Here is a 26,478-nt window from a genome sequence, read left to right as displayed (position 1 = left end):
CACGCACAATGTCCTGATGCGCGAAACAGGGTCTAGCGAGTTCAACAAACCAGATTCTTCTTTTGCACATGCCTCGTTCTCCTGTAGGTGGCCCTGTTTGGGGCAGGCAGCATCGGGGCAGCTGATTGCAGTTTCTAGTCCTTCTTTGATCAAGAGCTCAACATACTGTTTCAGGCACTAAAAGAAAAAGCAGAAAACCCCTCTGTAACACCTTTACTTCCTTGATGCCAAAGGCATAGATAGTGAACCATTAGGGAAATGACCCATCGAGCATATAGTCCCATTATAGCTTGGTATATTTTTGCTGCACAGCTCATAATGACCACCACACTAGAGAGTTCGAGGCTTTCCTCACTTGGCAAATGTTTAAAAATTATCTGATCTAGGTCGGGGATTGTATGTTGGTTCATGGAGCTGAGACTGGGGTTAGATGCTGATGTGGTTTAAATATAGAATGATATTGAGAGATGATATATTAAATCATGGGGGTTGTGATCTCATCATCACTGGATAAATACACTGTAACGAGTTTATTGAGTGGTGATCTGAGCAGGTGGAGTGTGGGCAGCTGGGCAAGTGGGTAGCTGGGGGTGTAGCCCTTGGGATTGTGCTTGTCTGGTTGAATCCTCTTGTGCCCTCTCTCTGTTCATGGCCTCCATGATGTTTCCTTTGCTGATCCTCTCTCTCCTCTCTCCTCTCTAAACCATGCCCTGAGCTCTGCAGAGGTAACCTGGCCTAACATGGACTGAACTCCTGAAATCTCCAGAACTATGAGCAAATACATCTTCTTTCCTCTCAAGCTATGGTGGTTAAGTGTTTGGGATTACAACAGTGAGAAAGCTAATTGAGAAAGGCCTTCAACAAGTGTGAATGCCAATCTCCAACAGCAAAAGTGGCCCGGAAGTGATATTTCTTAAGTATATAGGGAGTGTTGGACACTGTACTAAATCGTTTATCTTCCACTGTTTCATTTTATCCTTAGAATATTCTTACAAGGGAAGTATAACTCTTATATCTTTCAGATGTAAAAACTGAGTCACTGAAGAAAAAACTTGCTAGCTTCCCTACACAGTAAAAGAAGAACCTCGATTTCAATCCAAATTTATCTAGCATACTTGACCATGCTGTCCTGCTGAGAACACATCTACATCTGGCATCTCTTTCATGCACCTCAACATCTGTCAACTCTCACTTATGATACCTCACTTACCTGGTGATTATGTACTATCAACCCTACCTTTTTCAACCCTACCTACTTCATTCAAAGTCTGGAGTAACAAAAAAAGGATCAAGTAGAAGATGCAAGGGTTAGTTAATATAAAAGGATCAATTTGCCTATACCAATTAACTCTTGTTTTACTAAATCTACTAGTCCTAGAAACCCAGTGTTTTTCTAAAAAGCACATTATAAACAGTAAGGACTTCTCCAGCTAGGTTCATGATGAAGAGAGAAAAGACAAAAATTTGATAAACTGACTCAAAGACTGGAGTCATCCAGGGGAAAGAAAGCAATGTTAAATACCTCAACAGCATTCTCAAATAAACGCTCGACATGATCCAGATTAATGATGTTCATAACAGCAACACTACCGTAACATCATGACAGCACTGTTACAAGACAATGATGGCAATTCATCAAGAAAACCCATAGGCTGTGTTGCCAAGCCATCACCTCTCCCTAAAATGTATAATCCATTCCACTATAAGAATACTATATTAAGGAGTGGGCCTCAACTGTAGGTCAGGTGCAATTCTTGCTTCTTCTGTATTGGAACAACTCTGTTACTGTCTGTCTGTCTGTCTGTCTCTCTTTCTCTGCCAGCCTTATTTTTCCAATTTATAATTGGGAATGGTTTATTCTATTTTACAGGAGAATTTTAAAAGAGTCTAGAAGAATGCTCCCTCCCCCAAAAGAGTATAAGCTCAGGACATAAAAAGGAGATGACTCTCAATGAACAATTCTCCGCATTCTAGCAAAGCAGAATACTTCATTCATCAAAGACTCTAGATAGAAATTCCTTAAAAAAAAATGAAAACCATGTTCCAGAGCTGTTCTCCAGAGCTATGACTTCATGTGCAAATTACAATGTCAGTCTCTCTAACAGGAGGCCCCTGGCCTTCTTCGACCCGCATTCTTTTGATCTGCTGGTGCTCTGAGGACCGCAGAGGCCCTGAGCTCAAAAGACCCACAGATACTTCTACTTTTGCCAACCCATCATTTATAAAGGGAGCTTTCAGAAGAGTGACTGTAGACAAGCCAGGACTTGGAGCTCTGTCTGAGGCACCAGATGGCAGGATGGTCAGAGATGACTATATCATTACCAGTGCAGAGTCCCTCTCCAGGTTCAGGCAACACAGAGGAGAAAGGGGTCACATGCAAACTCCATCAGGGCTGAAGCCCCTTCTGGGCAGCACCGCTAACCCTATGGGGCAGTACCATTGGTGGAAAGAGCTGTCACCATGGCTTGTTTTCATCCAGCAGAGAAATGGCATGTCCTTATTTATAAATGGGGCGAGAGGACAATGGAGCAAGCTCCTCATGGCTCTGGAGCTACAGAACCTCAGCAATCTCAGTCCTTCTGGTCAGAGACCACAAAGCAGTTACCCTAAGTGTTAAGGCCTCAGTTCCCTCTGTGATAAAGCAGGGCGCCCATCTTTCTGGGCTTTTGTGACAGTAATAGATCAAGTCTATGAGCAGCGGCTACACAGCTCCCGTACATGGCACCCGCTAAGCCAGCAGTGTCGTTGGTCATCTCGGTCATCTCATCTGCCCTTCTGAGCAATGTGTTTCTGACAGTTACAGGCTCTGAGAAAACCCAATCCTTAAAAGTAAAAGATCATTACTTTACTTTTCACCATTAAGTTTGTCTAAATGGGGTCTCTGGAGGATTCTAGAGTGTCTTAAACGACTTGGAATGCTGAAAACTCTGACAACACGAATAGGAGCAGTAGATAATGACAGGCTATTATTCTCCTCAAGAAGCAAAATACAACAATTAAAACAGGTGTGTAGCATACACCCCCAGGAAGCCTCTAAACACTTTTGTTCAAGAGCTTGTGTTTGGCGACAGGGACTGAATTACATCTAGCTGAGAGCTGCCGGACAGTGAGCCACAAAGGCCATGGTGCAAAGCACAGCATGATTATGTCCCGGTAATGTCACTGTGTGTACTACTGAAAGACAGATGCGTGTCTGAGTGCCAGATCGTGTACTTCGTCCATCAAAAATAATCCAGTCTTCTTCCAGATAGATAGAGAGTGGGTCATTACCCACGGTGTGGTTTTCACTCCAATAGCTCTAATAACAAAAAGATGCCATGAAACGTGCACAGTTTGTTAAAAACTAACAAATAAACAAAGAAATTTCTGTAACAATAAATCTACAGTCCAAAAACAGAGTGAAAGCCAGGTGTGATGGCTCACGCTTGTAATCCCAGCATTTGGGAGGCTGAGACCAGAGTATCACAGGATCATGACCAGACTCAGTAACTTAGCAAGACCCTCAACGACCTAATACGATTCTATTTCAAAACAAAAATTTAAAAGGGCTGGGGGTACCGCTCAGAGGAAGAATGCCCCTGGATTCAATTCTCAGTACCATCACCGCCAACAACAACAAAAGCCTCCTAAGCACCAGGCTCTGTGTTGGTCGCTTTAGTGATGCTACCAATGAACATGCATGGAGATCTGGGGCGCGTTATCACTTCCATTTCATTGGTGAGAAAACCGAGTCTCAGAGCGGCACAAAGTCATCTCCATAGTCACGGCGCTAGCTATGTGCGCCTGACTCTAAAGTTGATGGTTTTTTGGTTGGCTGGATTTTGAATTTTTTGCCTACTTCCTTCTCAGGGAGGAACTTTTTCATGGGCAATCATTTATGAAGGAGCTTATGTCATGGCACTTGCTGTTGTAGAATAAAGGATTGTGTGTGTCTTGAACTGGCCAAGTCTGACTCAAGGCAGAATCACTACTGTCGGAAGCCAGAGCTGATCCTAGACCCCATGTCCTTATGGCCTGGTGCAGGAGGAAGATGCATACTATACACCGTGCTCCGTGCTTAAGGCGGCCGCGATGTGGCAGTGCTGACTGGACACCTCCAGGTAGAGATGGGTGGTCCCTCAGGCCGGGGCCAGGGAAGACTTCAAGAGATGAAATCTTTAGGCCGGGCGTGGTGGCGCACGCTTGTAATCCCCGCGCTTGGGAGGCGGAGACAGGAGGATCGAGCAGGTTCGAAGCCAGCCGCGCTGGCGTAAGAGACCCTGTTTCAGAAATATAAAATAGGTCTGGGAGTGTAGCCTGGAGGTAGAAGGGCTTCCAGGAACCCCAGTACCACCAAAAAAAAAAAAGAGAGATGAAATCTTTGTCCAAAGGGACAAAGGGATTCCAGGAAAGAGGCATCGACTTCCCAAAGGGAAGCTGGGAGGAGGCAGTGCAGCCACGGAATGTTCCAGGCATTTCATTTTCCACTAGAGCTTCCAGCGCTCTGAAAGCCGATGAACTTTGCTGATTTGCCAATAAACCTCCATTATATCAAAGGTTTCCTGCCACGGAGAGAGGGGCCAGAGACGTTTCTGCCTCACCAGACTATGGCTGGTCTAAACAGTGCATCTTTTCTCCTCCAGGGATGATTGGCTATTGAGGACCCAACCAGCAGGATAAACACCCAGAAACTGTGCTCGAAGGTTCCTGAATGGCTTTGACTTAACCCTGATTTAAACAGTCAGGTCCAAATAACACAGATGTGGGACACCATAAAAGTGTGTAAGGAACAAGGACCCTGAACCGCAGAGCAGGGTGTGAATCCCAACTCACCCACGTACAGCCGTGGCTGGGGCTGGAGCCTTCCTCTCAGGGCCTGGCACCTGCAGTAAGCCTGACCAACACAGGAGGATCACCCTGTAGCTCCAGACTCTCATGGGCATGGCGCTCCTGAGGAGGGCTGGAGCCCAGTGCTCTCCAACAGATCTGCACCCAGCAACTAAAGAGCTGCTGATGCTTCTCCTATGTCAGATGGTATGTTCTTTGGATGTAGGAAATGTATATTTATCTTTCCATTTCTCATAGCTCATTGGGCCAGTGATGAATCCACAGGGCAGGTAGGGAGGTGCTGGAGGGATGGATATTCCGATGAACATCACACGGACAGAATGACTAGGCTGGAGCACTGTTATGTGTCTCAGCAGAAGGTCTGGAGACACAGCCAAGCCGGCCCTGGCAGAACTTTCATGAAAATAGGGGGGTTGCGGGATTACACAGTGCATCTTTCAAGGATATGGACAGCTTCATGGGAGCCCTGCAGCCCACTCTCACTGGGTGAGCTTGGGAATCTGGAGCAAATGGCCCAGGACCACCACGGGGTCTGTGCTGACAAAGAACACCTTCCTGGAGCTTCAGAAATGTGATTTCACCCATGAACTGAGGACCCTTCAAGGAGACCCATCTCCTGGAAGAAGAGGCCCAGCACTGTCAGCCCCAGGTGTCACCAGAACAGAAAATAGAGACCCAAGGACTCGGGTTCCTAACATTCCAGAAACACGCTTGTTTCTAAGGGCTACCGTGCACCAGCTAATGGGGAAACATTAAGTATAGTGGATAACAAGGGGCTCTGGTAGGCCCCATCCCGGGCCCCATACACCTGGTTTTATCAGTAACAGAAGGAAAAGCAGTTGGCTCTCAGGGCAGGGATAGAACTGCCTTATATGGCCATACATGTCAAAAGCTCTCCCTCTCCTCCCTGTATTTTAGAGGAAAAACTGTTGGCTACACTTATATTTTGCTTCGATGCCCACATTATCTTCAGGTTCACATGTGTCTACTTAAAGTCACATTTCACACAGAGCCAAAAGGGGACCATGCGAGAAATCTCCTAGTCCTCATCATCTCTAAGATCCCAGACCTGGCTCTGTGCCTCGGCGGTGCAGAGATAGGCGATGCCTGGGGCTACTGAAATCCTTCCTCAGCGCACCACACTTCCATCCAGGTCACAGCTACAGAGACCCGGTGCACAGACTCCCGGCGGCCTCATCAGAATCACAAGGCAGCCCTGGCACTCACCCTGAAGCCAGCCCTCGGGAGCAGGCTTCAAGGCATCTGGACAAACCTGTCTGTCTCGTAGGCATCTTTCTGCTCACCTACATTTGGGGAATGCAGGTTAGACGGAATGTCTAGCCAGGGACTTCCTGGTGCTTCATTCATGAGCTTGAGCACACAGAAGATCTAAGGACGTTGCGTGCAGTTTAAGCAAACCTGCTGAGCCATAAAAATCACTTTGGAGTTCATCTTTGGGGACAAACGTTCCCTGGAACACTTATTTGGAGAAAGCTGCCTCCAACTCTTTCTCATTCCTGCAGTTCTCAGTTCAAGCTCAGAAGTAAAATAAAGGGACATAGGCCCCCTGAACTCACCAGGTGCTTTATATATCTTCATGCCTTTGAACATGGAGGTTAATTATTTTTATCTCCATAACACAGATGGGGTTGATGAGGCCTCCTCAGATCATAAACAGAACAGGCATTCCACCATGGGAATGCCTGCCTCCCAAGCTCACGCTTTCTCCTACCCCTTTCTTCCTGGAGATAAATTTACTTTGGAACTAAACTGAGTTCTGAAGTGACTGTTTATTTTCCAAGTGCCTCCTTTCAGTCTAAAACAATTGTCTGCCTTCCCCATCTGTCTCCTGGAAGAGAACAGCTGTATCTCCTGCAGCAGTGGGCTCCTGGTCCTCATCCCCAGCCTGTGGCATGGATGACCCGAGAGCCCCCAGAAGGGAAGGTTTCTGCTGGAAATTCCAGCACCTGGGCAACTCCTCAGCTCCCTAACCAGCCAACACGAGGGGGCTCCACTACAGCGAGCTGCAGACAGGAGGTAAATTATTTTCAACACTTTAACTTTGAATAAAGAGTTATGGGGGAAGTCACAACTGTCTCCCTCATTTTGGCATTCCTAAACAGCAACTCTGAGAAAACAGCACTTGGCTTCCCCTTCTGTGTTCCTTGACTGAAGCCTTGAGTCTGAATGAGAGTTGCTTATTTATTTTAACTATAGTCCTCTAAAAATAAAAACAAAAGCCTTGGCTCAAAAGCCCCAAAGACTAGTATTTCGAAAGGAAACACTCACAATGGCTTCCGACAGATGTGGGGGACCACAGAGGCAGCAAACGTGCCTAAAGGCACCTGCCTAATGGGACCTATGCCACTGACACAACTGACAGAGATGGGGGAAGATGTCCCTTCAGGCAAGGAGGAGGCAGCTCCGCACAGAGCTAATTATTTAGCACAGCTCACATCTTGACATGCTACAGTCCTCGCTCATCCTCTAGAAATGAGATGAGCGCCATTCATTGCGTTAATTGGATGGAGATCTGTCTCTCCTACCTCTCCCACTGTCTCTCTTCCCTCCTGTTCTTCCCTGTCTCAGAAAAAAAAAAATGTCAAGAGAAATTTCCTTTCCTCCGGGTTGAAGTTTTTTCCTGGGGCTTTAATGAGGCACATTTCTGGGATGTCAGCTCGCTTTGGTTTAATCCGTGAGCCTTCCGCTGGTTAGCTGATTCCTGCATTGACCTGCACTTTTAGGGGACAGAAAATGAGCCAGAGGGTCAGAGAGCATCGATGAGCAATCAGAAATCGGAGCCTTCAGTGTTTGCAAGGCTCATTCTCCTCTATAAAATGGAGCTGATGCTAGGTGCTGGGCCTACCTCCCAGAACAACCATGAGGCATAAATAAAGCCTGAAAATACGGGCACAGAGAGCAAACGCCTTCTGTGCACAGAGGTAGGAAAGACTGCTGGATCCACAGAGTCTAATCGCAACATCTGAAAAACCCGCAGGCAGCTGCCGTCCCGCCCAGTTGTGGCGGCCTGACACTCAGAGGTGCCGGACTTTGATTGCTGTGTCGTTATCTTGTTGTTATCGCTGCTGCTCTGGCACCAGGGATGGAGCCTGGAGCCTCCAGCATGCTCTAGTCCTGAGCTGCACCCCGATCCAGATGTTTTAATAGCTTGAAGAAAGGTTCTCTCTTTCCCTTTCTCTACTTTTAGAAACGATAACTACGGTTATTATTTTTCAGCTTTTTTGAAATATAACTGACACATAAAAATTGTGTATATAAGGCATACACTTTGATGCCTTGATATATGTGGGTAAGGGGGTGATTATCTGATAGAGTTAAGCACTCATCACCTCTCAGAGTCAGTTTCCTTGTTTTTGGTTTGGGTGAGAACCCTTAAGATCTATCCTCCTACACGATATGGTCCTGACTGCATTCACCATGCTGTGCAGGAGATGCCAGAATCAATTCATCCTACGTAACTGCAACGTCGTAAGGTGGTGCATCTGACCAGCACCTTCCCAAGGCCCTAGTAACCCTGTTCTACTTTCTGCTTTTAAGAGTGTATTTGACCATACCCTCATCCTTTACATGGGAAGAAAGATCAAGAAAAATTAAATGGAGTCAACGAGGAGTAAATCAGTCTTCTCCTCTCCTCTCCTCCCACCCTCCTCCTCCTTCTTGATACTGGGATTGAACCCAGGGGCATTCTACCTTTGAAATATACCCCTACTCCTTTTTCTTTATAGTTTAAAACAAGGTCTCACTAAGTTGTTGAGGTTCTTGCTAAGTTGCTAAGGCTGGCCTCAAATCTACAGTCCACTCAAGTACTGGTATTACAGACATATATGCCATGGTGCCCGATTTCTTCTTTCTCATTTTTCTTATCTGATGTATAAAAATTTTAGATCTGAGTTAGACCCAAACTCAAGAGTTTAAAGCCCCTGTATTTATTAAGAATAGATCATTTGTCCCCAGAGGAACTCGGGCTACATATTAAGGACACTGAAATGTAATGTTAAGAAGTAGACATTTTAAGCCGGGCGTGGCGGCGCACGTTTGTAATCCCAGCGCTTGGGTGGCTGAGACAGGAGGATCACACAGGCTCGAAGCCAGCCTAGCTACTTAGTGAGGCTCTCAGCAACTTAGTGAGACCCTGTTTCCAAAACCTATAAAATAGGTCTGGGAGTATAGCTCGAAGGTAGAAAGCCCCTGAGTTCCACCCCCAGTAACACCAAAAAAAAAAAAAAAGTAGACATTTTAGTTTAGCACTAACCAGTAGAAGATGACACCAATAATTTATTATACCAGCTATGTAAAATCATGAGGTTATCCCTGTTATAATCTCAAGCATGCTATTATTAAATTAAATTTAAAATGAAGTGTGGAAAAGATTTTCCTGTCTGGCAAAAGAGAGCACGTGATATGATAGGTTTTCGAAATTGTGTCACTAGCTTCTACAATCCTGCTTAAGGACTGTGTTGCACCCCCAAGCAACTGCCTCTGAAATCTACTCTGGGCGCCTGCCTGACTTAAGAACGAATTCCAATAACCGAGTGAAGGCTTCAATAAAACACCTTTGTCATCCCCCAAAGTGAGTCCAAAGGTGTGCTCTGTGTGTCTGGAAGAGAGCAGAGGGCTCCTCCTGAGATTCTGCTGAACACAGCCTTGAGCTGAGACCCACCAAGGTACAGAAGATGCACTGGCACTGGGCGATGGTCGTCATCTGCTCCACCGGATACTCCCCGAGGCAGAGCTTGCAGGACACCAACGGGTCGAGAGCCAGGTCCCAGGTGGGTCGGTACCTTGCTGTGGTCATCGCAGAGCAGTCTGAAATGAAAGACACACGTAGTCAGACCTCGCAGCCCAGCCTGCAGCCTCCACAGGAACTCAGCTGGGTCACATCTCCTATAGCCAGGGCCCAGAGAGGTGGAAAACCGACTGTAGAGACAGCTGGGGCTCTAGATGGTACACATTTGGGGTCTTCTAAGACGTGCTAGCCAAAGGGCACCGACTTGGGTCTGTGGGTGCTACCTTTAACATTCCCGAGGTAGCTTTCTGGTATACTCTCAAAGTGGCAAAGGACCCCTTCCCCTTGCTCTCCCATGAGCAATTAGTGAGACCCTCTTGCACCTGGTCCAGGTAAAAGTTTCATTAAAATTGTCACTGCTTGGAGAAATGCCCCAGGGAAGCCAGGCAGGAAGCCCTTCTCTGCAGCCCTCTGCCTTCACCTTCCCCAATCTGCTGGTTCCAGTGCCCTCAGCCTCCAGATACAGCCCTGGCCCACCTGCTTCTCAAGCCAATAGATGTTCTAGAGTCCCAAGCTCCAGGAAGGCAAAGGTCTTCAGTAGACAGGACCATCTATAGAGATCCATTGTGTACAGTGGGCACTCACAATGATGGAAACGATCCTTACTTTGCAGCCCTCCCAGAGATTTCTCTGGCCGCATCTCAACCCACTCATGGTCAGTGTACAATGATTCATTTCTTTTTATTTTTCTTTTGGTGCCAGGGATTGAACCCAGGAACATGTCAAATGACAGAGCCCCAGGGTCTTTGGGTCTCCATTCACCACCACCATAGGTCCTGCTGCTTAAACCTCTTAAAGCCTCAGTCTCTGGCCAGAGCTCTACCACATCTTCTTGCTCCCAGGGCTCCTCTCCTCAGCTCAGCTCCTCTTCCTGTTTACAGCCTCTCTGATGTGACCCTTGGCACAGCTCAGAGGGCTTGACCCGTCTGACTTCCTTTCTTCCTGGACCACAATTTCTACTTGAACCCCAGACAATGTGGCTTCCCGATTCCTTGGCAAGGGTGAGCCCTTGACCCTCACCTTCTCCCTACCGCAGCCCCGGCACTACACGTGAAGCAGGCCAGTTTCTGGGTGAGACCACATCTGTATCTCTGTTGTTCATGAGATGGGGGTCTCTCCATGTTGCCCAGGCCAGCTGCAAATGCAGGTTCTTCCTGCCCAGGAAGAACCTAGAATTATAAGTGTGCACCACTCTGCCTACTTGCATGCACTCCTTTCCCCCTAGAATACATAGTCTCTGACATATGCTCAAAACCATGATTTAATTTTGACCAAAACAAAAGGTGTATTGCGTAAGCCCATCATGGACCTTCCCTACAAACAGGATGACCTTAATGTGATTTTGCAAACGTTGAACAGCTGCAAACTTGCGGTAGGAATTTGCTAGGAGTCTCATAATGCACAATAAGAGAAAAAAAAAGTCTTTGTTTTTCTTATGTGAATGTCAAGTCCTACGAAACAAGCAACTATTTTAAGAACATCTGTCCAATTATAAGTATTATTCAATTTAAGCAATTCGAAATCTTTGTAAGGCAAGTTCCTTATTAAGCAGGACTGAGGATCAGCAGAGGGCTGTGCTGTGACAAAAGAGGTATGAACAAAGGGCAGGAGGGAGCTGGGAGAGACAAGAGACCCCAAAGAAAGACATTCCTCACAACAGTAGAAGGCCAATGTGATTATTTGTAGAAACGTCCTGTCTCCAGGTGAGGGCTGCGGCCCCTCAACTCTCACACAGTAAAGCAATGCAGAAGGAAACGCAGCTGGTGGCCAGCCCTGGCCCCTCCTCCTGTCCTGATTCCCTCCAACAACCTCTCTGGTGTCCACGGAGCCACAGCCACGTTTCTTTCCCAACCAAATTCCCTTCTCCTTCCTCAGGATTGCTCCAATCCCACCAGCTTGGCAGGCCCAGGATCCATTCCCGGAGCTCTGAGATGCCTCTCCTGCTTCCACAGCTCTCCACGCCTTTCTGTGTCTTTGCTAAATGTAGCAGCAGCTGGGAACTTGCCCCAACCTAGACTTACAGAGCCAGAAACTCTGGAGGCTGGGGCACGGATTCACTGTACAGTCTAAAACCATGGTCCCTACCACAGCACTTCACAGCATTTCCCATGACGTCCATCTGCAGCAAAGTCCACGTGTGCTCCAACCCACCTGCTGCACGGCTCACCGCAGTATGAAAACCCAACAGCCGGGTCTGCTGGGCGCTGGGCTCCACTCTGCATCTAAACTCACACTGATTGTGCATCTCAACTCTTTCTGGGGCAGTATGGCTTTCAAAGTGTATGATATATGCCACTCTGTCTCCCCATCTTGAAGCAATATTCAAAGGTAAGAGACAGTGATAGCCACAGGCTACTTCACAATTCTGGAAATGTTTTATCTATTTTTTAATATAAAATATGAACACACATGCATGTATACGTATGTATACACAGAGAGAGATTGCTGAATGTGTGTCTGGCATCATGGGAACCGATTTCATACAGCATTACATGTCAAACATCTATCTGGGAGATGGTTTTGAGACTCTGCTGTTGGGGAGGGGTGTGACAGACAAGCAAGGGAAGGCTAGAAGGATCCACGTGGTAGCGGAATAGTGTGGACTCATGTTTAATCTAGATGAAGATGGACAAATCGGGACGTGTGTATACACATGAGTCAGCTATACGTCATCACCAGCTGAGAGGGCACCAAGCATTGCTAAGACCTCCTTTGGCAAAATTCGATGCTGCTTTCTGACTTAGTGCTCCAGATTGGGAAACTAGAGTGCACACTGGGCAAGTGGCTGATCCTGGGGCAAGGGAGATTCAGATGAGTCTGGAGCACCTTGTAGCAGGGCAAAGCAAGGAAGTACTCTAAAACAAACAACTGCCCACACGTTGATGGAGATGTGTCAGGGCACCACGGGGCACCAGCAGAGAAGGTCTTATGACTAATGCTGAAAACCTCCGAGTGACACAGTAGTAGGAATTACGACCTAGAATAGAAGTAAATACTCATGAGACCATAAATAAATGGCTGAAGAAATATATAACCGAGAGGGAAAAGACATGTCCCCTGCGGAAACATTCCAGGTGGTTTCAGCAGCTGCCCCCAACCCCAGGGAGGAGCCCAAACCCAGTCTCAATGTAGGCTACGCAGAAGGGCTGCCCGGTAGAGCACTGTGGGCTGCAGTGGAGAAGCCTGAGCCCCCCGGCCCCAGTCGAGGTCAGCATGGCGACCATGTGTGCCCTTGATAGGGCATAATGAAAGAGGGGGTCTAACCTCTGAGGTCTTCCTCCTCAAACCACGACCCCAGCCTATGATAAGAGCAAATAAGTTCCAGTTCTGGGACATTCTAGAAAATACTTGACTGACACTCTTCAAAACTATCAAGGGTCCCCCCCTTCCTTCTTTCCATCTTTCCTTCCTTTTTTCCTCCCTTCCTTTTTTTCTTTTATGGTACTAGAGATTAAACTCAGGGTCATTCTACCTCTGAGCTCTACCCTCAACCCTTTTCACTTCTGATTTTGAGACAGGATCTCACTAAACAGCGGAGGATCTCACTCTAAGTCCCTGAGGCTGGTGGCGAACCTTTAATCTTCCTGTTTCAGTCTCCCATTACATGATTACAGGCATGCTTCACCATGCCCAGCCGGTTTTCAAAAACGATGGACGTCTCAGACCTAAGGAGGCATGACTCTAATGTTGGGTCCTAAGGTAGAAAGAGGGCATCCGGTTAAAACCAAGGATGTCTGAATAGAAGTGGTGACTTTGGTAAACCATGGATCAACAATGACTGTTTAGTTGTGACAAATACCCTATACTAGAACAAGGTGTGAACAGAGGAAGCTGGTGGGGATGCATGGGGAAATCTGTTCCATATGCATCGTTTTCCTACCTCTAAATCGCAATCCATCCATCTAAATGTAAAACACTCTAAAATTAAATGATTTCTTAAAAAGAAAAATGTTACTTAAAAAAAAAAAGAAGCTGGGCGTGGTGGTGCACACTTGTAATCCCCGTGCTTGGGAGGCAGAGACAGGAGGATCACACAGGTTCGAAGTCAGCCTCGCTGGCTTAAGAGACCCTGTTTCCAAATAAAATATAAAATAGGTTTAGGAGTGTAGACCGGAGGTAGAAGGGTTTCCAGGAACCCCAGTACCACAAAAGAAGAAGAAGAAGAAGAAGAAGAAGAAGAAGAAGAAGAAGAAGAAGAAGAAGGAGGAGGAGGAGGAGGAGGAGGAGGAGGAGGAGGAGGAGGAGGAGGAGGAGAAAAAGAAGCCCACTGGCATGCAGATTCAAAAATAAGAAATGACATGTGTTGCCGGGTGTGGTGGCACACATTTGTAATTCCCACACTTGGGAGGCGGAGACAGGAGACTTGCACAGGTTCAAAGCCAGCCGTGCTGGCTTAAGAGACCCTGTTTCCAAATTAAAAAAATAAAAAAAGTATAAAATAGGTCTGGGAGTGTAGCCTGGAGGTAGAAGGGTTTCCAGGAACCCCAGTACCACCAAAAAATAAAAAATAAAAAAAAGAAGAAAAAAAGAAGTAACATGTGAAGCCAGTGTTTTCCCCAAACTATATTATTAAAGCTGACATTGAAAATCTTCTAAGAAAAAGCAGATTAAATAAAACGGGACAGGTCTCTTTCCTAACCGCTTCATTCCCTCGGGGTTGAATATGGTGAGTTGAAGTAGAGTTATACCCAATTCCAAGAGGGTGCACAGTAGGGCTCAACTTGGCCATTAAACCCTTTCCCAATTCCAACAGCTCATGTTCAAGGCTCCGTCAGAGAGATAAAAGGAATGCGTGCTCCCAGCCATTGCAGTGGAAGTTCCCCCAAAACTCAGGCTCCTCTAGGGACCCGCAAGGAACACAGTCAACAGAGAGGCTGGGGGGCCGGGAAAGGGCGCCCACTGCCTGGGCTGCCATTCTGCACAGGGCTGTGTGTGGCAGATTTCCTAGAGGAGTCACCAAGGTTCTGGAACTAAGTGAGCTATGGGATCTATACCTTGAAGACACGGCTGCCCAGCTCAGACACTGGAGCCAGGCCGAGGTGGTCTGGGTGAGTGGATGCTGAAATGCACGGGCAGTCAGGCAGAATGCTTAAGCACAGGGAACCATGGCCTCACCTAGATCTGGCCCCTCCAACTCACAGCTCTGCCCTTTCCCTCCACCCCATGATGGTGCTGGGAGTCTGCACTCCACACAGCCCGGCCCCAGTAAGAAAAGACTGGGCAAGACGGGTTCTGTGCAGTTGGCTCCCAAAGCTTCAGGATACAGAATGCCATCTAAGAAGTGGTGTCCTTCTGCCCAGGGCAGAAATCCTGTTGAAAGAGCCCTTGGAGTAAGGCGAGACCCTGGCCCAGCTCTTCCTCCCCAGGCTCAGCGGATCTGCACACGTGCCAGGAAGCCGCCTCTCTTGCAGGCTGCCGGGTCTGGGAAACAACGGCCATTCATGGCCAGAGCTCACTCTTTCGTTCCCAGGGCCCAACACGTGAAGCCACCCTTCCTGTGTGTTGATAAAAATACTCCACTCAAACTTAAAATGTCTTGGGAGCTTCAGCGCCCCAGTCTGCTTCCCACAGAGGGCCGCAGACACAGCTGCGCTTTCTGACCCCCATCCAGGAATGAGATGCAGAAGGAGACATAAAGGGCCTATTATTTCAACTCCTATTTATGAGCCCAGATAAACATTACACTTTGGTACCAAAGAGCAGGGCTTTCAAAATCGAGTATCCAGTCATTACATTTTCAAGTCGAAAGGGGATCTTTGGCTCCTTCTTTCTTTCAGACATAATTTCCTGACTCCAAACTGCTTGGAGACTTCGTGGCAGAACCCCACCCCTACCTCAACACCACTCTCTTCTCTCTGATTAGGAGACACTCAAATGCATGTTAAGAATCCACCCTAACGGAGTCTTTATCTCTTTTGTTTTGTTTTCAGATGAGGGCACAGAGAGAGCTAAGCACCAGCCTGTATGTAGCTCTGTGATAAACCTGGGACAGCAGTGGCAGCGCCCAGCTGAAGTGATCTGATTTTAATCACACTCAGCCACACAAAGAGGCATTTGTGAGGAGCAGGAGGCCGGCTCCTATGCCATGCGCAGCTTTTCCAGTTCTCAGCCAGGGCTTGTTGATGGAGAAAGTGGTTTAGAACGGGCCCCAGGCCAGCTCAGCCGGGGCGCCATGGCTGTCCGCTTCAAGGCACCAAACAGAAGTCCAGCTGCTAGAGCAACAGGCTTGCAAGGAATCAGTTTTTAGTCAACACCCTTCAGCTAATAACAGGGGATGTAATAGAGACAATGGGCAGGGTAGAGGGCAGGGCAAAGAGCACTTTCTAGAGAGTCCAAACAACAGGGCTTTCACCTGGGCTTGGGGGATGGTGGACTGCAAGCGGTGGCTGTCACTGCCCCTCAGGGCAGTGACCTCCTCTGTGATCAGGAATGCTGGCTGCAGAGTTGCCTTTGGGGTTCACTGAAACTGCAACCACCTCAGAGCCTGTGAAACCCTCGCACTCTGACCCACTTGAAACCATGTGGCATAGCAGCTCACCAGCCGCAGGGGAGGAGAGGTCAAGGTGAGGGGTGACAACAGTTTGCTCCCAAATGATAAAACCATCTGCAGGGCCAGCGTCACCGGGAGGCCGGCTGTGGCCGCCACTGTTTGGCGCAGGCAGCTGGTCAGGCCTTCTGAGGACTCTCCTGCAGTTCCAAGGCAAGTCCTTCAGGTCCTCGCTCCTGCCTCCCCACGGCCCCAGTCCTTCTACTTACTCATTATCAGACATTGTAGGAATAGGCATTATGTTTCTACAAAGTTCTAAGCCCTGTCTCGTCTCAGGATTTTAAAGCCAACAGGGTCCCAGTAGCCACCTACTCACAGACCACTGAAATATCACAGCCAAAGCCCGGTTGAAGTGTCTGTCTTGGAGGATCTCACTGCTATGGAAAAGGGAGGAAATCAAAGGGACAAAAAGACAAGAAGGCTTCTCACAGAACCTGGCGAGCCAAGAGGAATCGCCCAGATCGCTCTTTCTTTCATTAATATTAGGCTGCACTTCATACTTGGATGAGGGACTTTCACCAGAAAATGAAATAAAATTTGAGGGTCCCGACATATACAATTCTAAATTTCTTACATCAAGTTTATTGTGCTGTTATCTTTGCTTTCAAATAGCTGGACAGAGAATAGGGAAGAGAATAGAAGACTCTGGATACAGGAAAAAGCTGATGAGATCAACTCCTCAGCGAGAGAACTGCTGATCTAAGTCCCCCACGCAGGAGACGGAGGTATCTGGAAGGCTCTCCAGAACCCAGGAGGAAGAGCTCACACTCAAGGAAGGATTTAACAGAACAGAGAGGAAAAACTGACCCTGCCCTATTACCACTAGCACCATAAGTCAGGGCCCACATCAAGTCCCGGAGCTTTGGCACATTCAAGACCCATGTCACCATGAAACATGTGCATGCTTCCGAGTTCTGGTTTTCCCAACATAAACCGAGTGATGTTGAGCCAGAGGAGTGCTAAATGTTTGGGGAGATGGCTATGTTTACCCTGGTTTGAACATCACACAACATACACACATGTCGAAATACCATATGGTACCTGAAAAGTCTACACGATTTTTTGTGCCAAATAAAAGCATAAAAGAAGACGGATAGCGAAGGAGTTAAACTAAGTGTTACTAAATTCGTACATGCTACAACCGATGGCCGATGCCGCCTTTCCCTCATTCCTGAAACAGAATCTTAGATCAGGAGTTGCTCCAGTTACTGGAGATGCTGACAGAGAACAAATATACAGATACCGCCCCACCCCCACCCCCGCTTCACCCGCCTTTGGGAATGTGCGTTCTATCAGGGAGAGAGAAAATAGATACGACGAAATAGAAAAACGAACACTGGTTAGCTGTATATTTTGCAGAAAACTCAAACAGGGCAGAGGATGGGGCCGGAGACTGTGCCCTAGGTCAGGATCCTCCAGGGCTTGAAGGCAGAGTATCCACACAAGACTGTCTCTGCTGCAGGTGATGCTGAAGGTCTCCCCGAGAGACTGGAGGATTTGCCCCCCAGGAAACAATGATAAAAAGGGCCCATGGCAAGTAGAAACATTCTAGGTGTACTCTGAGAAGGGTTGCCAGAGCACGCTGGCAGTGTGGGGTGGGCTGTGGGGAGCAGGCAGGAGGAGCCAGATGAGAGCCACTCCTGGGATTGTGACCTATCAAAGCCCAGAGGAGGATAAAGCTTTCATTCCTAAGAGGCCTGGACAGGACTCAGGCCAACAACACTGCACCTGCATGGATGGCTTTGGGAATATCCAGGTACCCCGAGGGTACCTTGGGAATATCCAGGTACCCCAGGGGACCCCAAAGGTAGTCTTCTTTGTATAAAGCAGACACAACAGCACCTGTGCCAGGTTGGCTAAGATTCCCTAAAGCCCTAATAACAGGGTCTCAAAAGGCTTGGCCTGGCTTTTTTATTTTTAAAAGCTCCTAAAACCTTGATTTCTACACTTTTATAAATTTTTTATTGGTGCATTGTAATTATATATCATAGTGAGATTTGAAGAGATAAAAACATACGTGCAAGCCGGGCGTGGTGGAACATGCTTGTAATCCCAGCATTCGGGAGGCTGAGACAGGAGGATCGCGGTTCAGAATATACAACCCTGGGCTCTCTGAGACTGGTTGACCTCCCTTGGCATAAGACTGTCTAGGTCCATCCGCTTTCATGCAATTGACATAACTTTGTTCTTTGTAGCTGAGTAAAGTTCCACTGTGTGTATCTGCTAAGAGTTCTTTATCCACTCATCTGTGATGGACACTTAGGTTGGACACATCACAGACGTGTGGATAAAGAATCAGAGAATCAGGTTGGGTCTGTCATTTGTCTATCGTGAATTGTGTTCCTATGAATGTGGATAAGCATGCGTCAATATAGTATTCTGACTTTAGTTCTTTTGGAAAGATACCGAGTAGTGGGACAGCTCGGTTGTACGGTGGTTCTATACCTCGTCATGTAAGGACCCTCTAATGCTCTCCACAGTCGTTGTACCAATTTAGTCTCATCCACAGTATATGAGTCCCTATTTCCCCATATCCTTCCCAGCATTTATTATTTTAATTCTTGATGATTGCCATTTTAACTGGAGTTACGTGAACTCAATATAGTTTTGATGTGCACTTTCCTGATTGCTGATGCTGACCAGTTTTTTTTTTTTCATATATTCATTGGTCAATTGCATTTTTTTTAAAGTGCCTCTTCCCTATGATTGCCCATTTTCTGATTGGATATTTCTTAGTGTTGTTTTGGATTCTTCAAATAGTCTAGATATTGGTCCTCAATCAGAGAAGCAGGTCCCAAAGGTTTTCTCCCATTCTGTAGACTCTCTTTCTTCTCTCAGACACTTTTGAATTTGATATCTTTTTTGATTCTCAATTTTCTTTCCTGAGCTTGGGGGATTTTGTTTAGTTAGTCTATACCAGGACCTATATGTTTGAGAGTTGGTCCTATCTATGTTTTCTGCTAGTAATTGCACAGTTTCTTAATCTCTAGCTTGGTGATACACCTTGAGTCAATTCCTATCATTTTAAAGATTCTAAAACAAGACAAAACCACACACAATTCTGAGGTCATCAGAGCCTAAAGCATTTATTCCATACCCTCTACTTTATGGGTCTGGCAGAGGTGATGCTGTTTGTGAGGCCAGCTGGGGAGGATTCCTATATAAGACCCACAAAGGTCAGGAAATTCCAGCCAGAAATCCTCCAGGAGAGTGGGCTAGAGGTCAAGACCAAGACAAGAAAGCAAGCCACCTGCATCCTGGAAATGCACTCTGCATCTGCATAACAATAGCGGCCTCTCTGGAATTTGAGCTGCTGGAAAGGAGGAAGAAAAACAACTGGAGCCTTGGGGTTCCCTTGTCTGCACCCAGTGACCTGGGAAGGCCCCAGGCTTGTCTGACTACGACCTCAGCTGCAGCTACATAATGACAGAAGACATTACAGCCTGGGAAGTCGACTTGTTCCCCTTCGCAAGGGGCGCTTGGGGACCCATCGGCCCTGGCAGATTGTTCTAAATAGACAAGGGCCCAAGGCGCATACACTTAACTTTCAGGGGACTTCTCATAGAAAAGAAAAGTGACGTCTTGGAGCTATTCTACCATCGGGAAGAGGCCAGCTAACCCTCTGTCCACCTGGTAACCTGGGCCCATTCACCCAGAGTCTGTAGAGCTGGACACAGCAAAATCAACAGCAACCAGTGCAGGCAAAGCTCACAGGAAGCGCACCCGGCTATTGCTTACCTGGAACCTGGAACACACTCTGGATAAGTCTCTTCCTCCTGCCAATTCCTTTCTGCCTTCAGTACAGCCCAGGATGAATGGAATTGCTAATCACTGCAACCCCACATGCCCTAATGGGGTAGAAACCACAACCTTCTCTTTCATTGGGGCTTCAACTCTTTTCTGATTAGAACAATTAAAAGGCACTTCTTTCTTATTTTTAATTTTGAGGAGGAGGTATGAGGGATTGAACCCAGAGGAATTCTACCTTTGAGCTATATCCCTGGCCCTATTTTTTTTTTTTTATTTCAAAACAATCTCACTAAGTTGCAGAGGGCCTGGCTATGTTGCTGAGCCAGGCCTTGAACCTGTGATCCTCCTGTCTCAGCCTTCCAAGTACTTGGGATTATAAGCACACACCACCACATCCAGCCAAAGGCACTTCTTTTTAGAAAACAAACATAATAGTCCTAAAGACGCCCGTCACTTCAGCGGCATGGCAGTTGAGACGATGTCACTAGTCTTTACAATCACATTGGCCCACCACCCATTGAATTGTACACTTCTCAACTGTCTGATCCCCTGCTTGAAAGAGCAGTCACCTCATTCCCTGTCCCTTTCCCTCTAGTTTCATTTAAATCCACTGTACACATGACATGTCTGTCTATCTGTATCTGTATCTGACTATGCATCCATCCATATCGATCTATTTATTGTTTTCTTTCCCTCACAAAATAAGCTCCACTGGAGAAGATGTCAGAGAAAAAAATTGGTGTATGTTATATTTTGTTTTGCTGCCCGGTTATCTAGCTCAGGAAAAAATATTTGCCTCTGTGGGGCAGAGCTTGCTTCCTTGAAGAAAAGAGGGTCGCCTCTCTCTCTTTCTCTCAACGTAGGCAAGCCCCATGCACCTGTTTTCTGATCACTAATGTTGCATGGTGTCTCATGATGCACTTAAGATTCACTGCAGGGTTTTCTAATGGGTATTCTATTTTATATTTCTCAGTTCACAGCTGACACTCTGGAGAGATGGAATCAATCCAATTATCCTTATCTAAAAGATTAAGAGCTGAGCTTTCACCAAGTTCTGTGTACACGCATGCCACTATCATTATGAATGGCATTAATAGGTGAGACTATAATGCACCAATAGAAGTATTAAAATAAATTTTATTTTATTTTATTTTTTGGTGGTACTGGGGGTGGAACCCAGAGGCTTTTCTACCTCCGGGCTATACTCTCAGACCTTTTTTATATTTTATTTGGAAACAGGGTCTCACTAAGTTGCCGAGAGCCTCACTAAGTAGCTGAGGCTGGCTTCGAACCCGTGCGATCCTCCTGTTTCAGCCTCCCAAGCGCGGGGATTACAAGTGTGCGCCACCATGCCCAGCTTAAAATAAATTTTAAAAAGATATAGACCCTACAGAGAGAGAGAGAGAAAGAGAGAGAGAGCGCGAGCTGAGCTTTAAGGACACACCATCTGTTCACATCAGAGCCCCCAAGGTAACAAGTATCAGAACCAGGATTTGAACCCAAATGTCCCTCTATACTCACTCTCCTCCAAGCTCTGGGGCTCAGATACATGGCCCTAGGGCTTCCTCGAGGTTTGCAAAACTCCTGATCCCCCACACAAAGGTACAATTGCTAATCTGAGTGCTTCGTCTTGAGAATCAGGAGTGGCCTTCTGAGAAAACAAGTTCATTTCTTTCCATATTTCACACCTTATTAGAGTATTGTTTTGAGGGGAGAAGAGAGAAATTCCCTAATGCACATGGCATACATTCACAAACATATCAAAGTCAATCACTATGCCAAAGCAGAGAGGAAAGGAGGATGGAGGGGATGAAGTGGGAATTGGGAAGGGCTAATGGAGTGATGTGTGCATGTAGGTCTCTGCCATCTTGTATCCCCATTAAAATGCATGACTGAAATGCACCAATAAAAAAAAAATTTTAAAAAGAGTATCATTTTTATCATAGAATCCTCCAGGTATTGAATAAAGCCTTTGATTAAGGGGTCAGAACAGACTTTCAGTTGCACCAGATGCAGGCATAAATCTAAGGCTCAACATCCCTGACCCTACTCACATCGACACCCCTGCTGCCCTCATAGCCAGTGCCAGCGAGTGTTTGTCTTAATTCTAGGGGGAAAAAGCCTGTTACCTCGTGTGAGTGTTCTCCCTCCTCTGTGAGGAGACAAGATCAGTATGTCCTCAGGCAGGACGGAAAACCCAGGGGAAGGTCCAATGACTACAGCTTCTTCACGCCTGTTAGAAGAGCTCTTTCCAGCATCCCTCGGCTTGCATCTCTGCTCTAGAACCCTATTCCAGCATGCACTAAGGTAATGCCCAAGTCTCCAAAGCCTCTACTTTCTCTCTGGCCCTGGCTGAGAAGAGACCCTAAGTGCAGATGGGCTCACTCACAAAACGGAGGAAGTCAGACAGAAAACGCAGCCATAGCACCCCTGAAAGCCCCATCTCCTTCGCCTCGGGAGCCCCTCATCCCCCCTCTCCATCTTTCCCATACTGACACCGTAAAACTCCACCAGGCAGGATAACAAACCACAAAACTTACTCAAAATGAGTTCTGACATGGCGGCCACACTCCCCACAGGTGCAGAAACAGAGCTGTAATTTAAAGAAAAGAGTCACAAAGAGAAAAGGAAAGCCCGGGCAGACGACAGGGTCAGGGCTCGGCTGCAGAACCTGCTCACGGGTCCTAGGCGCAAAGCTTTGTGCAAGTCTCGACCTTGAGGGAACTAAGTATAATCACATAAACTGATGCAACTTTTCCTGAAGGAAAACAGAGACACACACTCCCAATTATTCCCAAGAAAACCCCAGCGACAACCTGGGAATGATCCTAGAGGGAAGGAGTGTCCCGCTGGGAATATCTGTAATAACACACGTGTGGAAAGCTGACTCATTCCAGCTCCCAGTCAGCCTGGGATCTGATTCCTCCAATGGTCATAAGGCCTCCCGTCCCTGTGCTTGGAGGCGGGAGAGGTCTGGGGAGAGGCCACAGTTGTCGATGTGGTAATGGGTCTAATGGGAACAGGTATTACTCAGAACCCAGAGCATCTCCTAGGTCGCTTGAGAATCCTCAGTGCAGAATCACAACACCAAAAATAAGAAGCCTGCTGTCCCCAGCCAATGTCTTCCTCACACGCGGGCGACCACTGGCTGTGAAGGCGAGCTCCAGGCTTCCTGACATTTCAGAAGAAAGTAGATCCCTGTCCCCAGGTCCACAGGGGACCACAGGCACCCTTGTCCTGCTGGTGCCCAGGTCTCCTCCCCTCCCCTGGCCTGCTCAGACTTGTGTGTGTGAAGAGGGTGGGGGAGGCTGGGTGCGGTTTCCAGGGGTGCCCAGCCAGCCATGCACCTGCGGGTAACTATTTCATCAGTCTTTCCTGCTCCCTGGAATGGCCCGAGGCCTCCCAAGTAGTGTGCAGGAAATGGAAATCCTGAAGCCCTCCCACTTTGACTGCTTCTCTTGTTTATTTTCTTTCTTTTTCCAGAACTAGACATGATTTTCCCTTGCTTTGATTGCCACTGCAGCCCAAGAATTTATACAGGCACAGCATGGACTCCATAAAAACGGGTCAGTAAGATTTACTTGACACTCCGAAATTCGGTACACGGGCAGTGATCCAAGTCGCCTACCTCCTGGAAGAGCCCAGAAGCTTCCTAGGAATAGGGAACACGGATGCCCATGTCGTTGAGACAATTTGGTGTAATATACTAGGTGGTAGGTCAATACTTATTGAGTGACTGGCTTGGTAACTCCAGCAGTGAGATGGAATTGTCTCTGTGGCAAAATAAAATTTAAAAAATGTTCACTAAATACAGAATTTTGATGTGTGGTGTTGGTTTGGGGCCCAGTGAATTAATGTTAAAACCGTCAAAATAACTTTATCCAGTCGTCTGCATGGCGGAGTAGTGCGCGTGAGCGGTAGGAGCCAGCTTCGCTGCCCCAGAATAGGCGCGCTTGGCTTCCTGCCCGAGGCTGCCTCGGCCAGCTCGCTCGCTGGCTCTGCGATCTTGGCTCAGTTCTCTGTGCCCTCATTTGCTCATGTGTAGAAAGATGAGACTAATTTTCCTCCTATAAAATGAGTGGAGCTTCTTAAAAATGATAATAGCTCTGGTACTCCAAACGTCTTGGAGAAAGTAAGAAACAAACAGGTAATGGTAATATGTGAAAAAATAATACTTTCAAGAGCCAAAATGCAATACTGACCAAGGAATTCTAAAACACTTAGAGGCTTTGATCATATAGCCCCATTTCTGGGACTGCATCCATAGAACAAAAGAAAATTAGAGGCAAGAAAAAATCCGTTACAGCATTTCCTGTAGTATTAGAAAGCTGGCTGAGGATCAGTAACATATTTCAAAGGGGTATCAGACCAAAAGAAGTGGAACAGAAAGGCGCATGCCAAAAAATAACATCGTGGGTATTAATCAGTGCCTTTGGGGTGCAATTTTGCAAAAGTAAAGATACACACGCACACACTCACACACACACACGAATCCAATCATGATTCGATTAAAATGGGGAGAGGCTACTCTCGCTGCAATATTCCTTTTTATATACATAGTTCAAAAACTGTCATCAAGGAAAGACAACACTAAGAAAACTGTAAAAACTTCAAAACTTATCACAGAGTAAAAGTTAAAACTCCTTAATACAAACCAAACTTAAGAATTGTACGTAAAGAGCAACAACCTAGCAGAAAATGATCGAAGAATAAAATAGGATTCATAGTAAAAGCAAAGGCAAGTGACCCCTCCCCCAACCTATACACTCAGGAAAAGAGATGTAAACTTGATGCCAACAGAGCATCTGATGAACAAATTCACAACATTTCCAGCGTCTGTCAAAACAGCCTGATGGGGAGGCTGTGGGTTCACAGTCACCAGTACACTTCAACTAAATGACTCCAACCCACAAAAAGAAATGAGGAATGCGCTAATAATGCCATCATTTTATCTTTTTACTCATTTATCTAATAATCCCTCTTGTAGACATTTAACCAGCGCATGTGGCCTTGTTTGTAACCTGTGTTCTTGTTTGTAACACTGAAAGACTGAGAAAAAAACAAGTGAGACACAGCACGTTTGCAGCACGGAATATTATCTATCTCTGAAAGATGGGAAAAGATCCAGGCGTGGTGGAACACTCCTGCCGTCCCCGTACTTGGGAGGCTGAGACAGGAGGGTCACAGGTTTGAGGCCAGCCTGAGCAACATAACAAGATGCTGTTTCAAAATAAAAATTAAAATTGGGCTGAAGGTGTAGCTTAGAGCTAGACTGTCCCTAAGTTCAATTCCCAGTATAACAACAGTAACAAGAATGAAAGGCCAGCACACATTCAAGATGCAAAGATCTGAAAAGTATATGGTATAAAAAGAGCAAAGTAGAGTTTAGTAAGTATTATATGCCAATCTTTGTATATGCATATTTGTATTCACAGAAATAAACATTAGATGAATATTCAAGATTCTAATTCCTACTCTTTTGTAATGAAGTGGGGAGGGTTGAACCCTGCAGAGAATGGACAGGTACAAATACCAGCAAGATTCCCAGCCCATACCTTTACATAATTTCAATTTATGGGCCTTATAGGTATTTAAACATAACTTAATAAAGTAAACATGAACATCAATGCATTAATTTAGAATAAATACACGATTTCTAACTTCAGGTCTTGATTCAACCAAGGAATCATGCCTCCGCTGTCTATATTTCTATTTGCCTCCTTAAAGTGAGGAGATGTATTTCAGTATTGTATAAATTATAGAAAAGCCTCCAGATGATATTTTAATACAAGTTTTCTTCTTGGAGCTAACACAGCATTCCAAAAACTGTCAGCGTATATCTGTTCTCCTCCGAGTCTCTTCCTAATTTAAAATCTGAAATTTATTTCATTGTCAAAAGGTGTGATATCCTTGACTCAGCCGCCTGTCAGAGCTAAGAAGTTAGACAAGTGTCTGTCAGCTTACGGAGTGAGACTTTTTCAGCACCAGCCTTTGGAAAGAATCTTACTTTTCTCATAAGGCAAAAAAAAAAAAAAAAAAAAGCTACATTAATTCAAGTAAGAATTAAAAAATAACAATATGTAAGATGTACGAAGAGTAAAGTAGGGGTACACACCCAATGGCCCTTCATCTTACAAAAGCTAGATGAAGTAGGTACCATTATCACTATTTGGTGTGGGGAAACTGAGTCACGGAGAGGCCGAGGAGTTTGCTGATGGTCACCGTGTCCTGAGTCTTAGAGTCAGGGCATGGATCTGAGCAACCTGGACCCCGGCTCATTCTCTTAACCACAACGTTCTCTGTGAATGTGCTCTGCAGGGACATTGGTGGATTGTGTTACAATGCCCAGTCTTCCTTCTCAAGAACCCTCTCTTGGTCAATACTCCTGGCAAGCAGGTGTAAGCACCAAGCTCCTCCATCCTATCTCCCCAGTTATGGACTGAGTTCCAGTTGACAAATGACTAATCTATGACCAATTAACGGACACTAATCATAGTCTAAACAAACAGAGACTGCAGAGTCCTCACGTAATTCAAGTGCCCACATC

General features: G+C 46.4%; 1 protein-coding gene across 1 annotated transcript in view; it reads right to left on the bottom strand.

The window, feature by feature from the left end:
- RNF144A (ring finger protein 144A) overlaps positions 1–9,649 on the bottom strand; it is a gene marked incomplete at its 3' end in the record, with an annotated part of 30,752 nt that extends 21,103 nt beyond the window's left edge. The window contains exons 1-2 of the mRNA XM_080711052.1: positions 9,509–9,649; positions 73–177 (exon numbers count right to left, since the gene is read on the bottom strand). Coding sequence (XP_080567178.1) covers positions 73–177; positions 9,509–9,643 — 240 coding nt within the window. The 5' untranslated portion in view covers positions 9,644–9,649. The remainder of the gene's footprint in view (positions 1–72; positions 178–9,508) is intronic.
- Positions 9,650–26,478: the final 16,829 nt, after the last annotated feature.

This window comes from Muscardinus avellanarius (genome assembly GCF_963383645.1).
Source record: "Muscardinus avellanarius genome assembly, chromosome: 15".
Classification (NCBI taxonomy): Eukaryota; Metazoa; Chordata; class Mammalia; order Rodentia; family Gliridae; genus Muscardinus; species Muscardinus avellanarius.
This window is presented reverse-complemented; position numbering and strand designations above follow the sequence as displayed.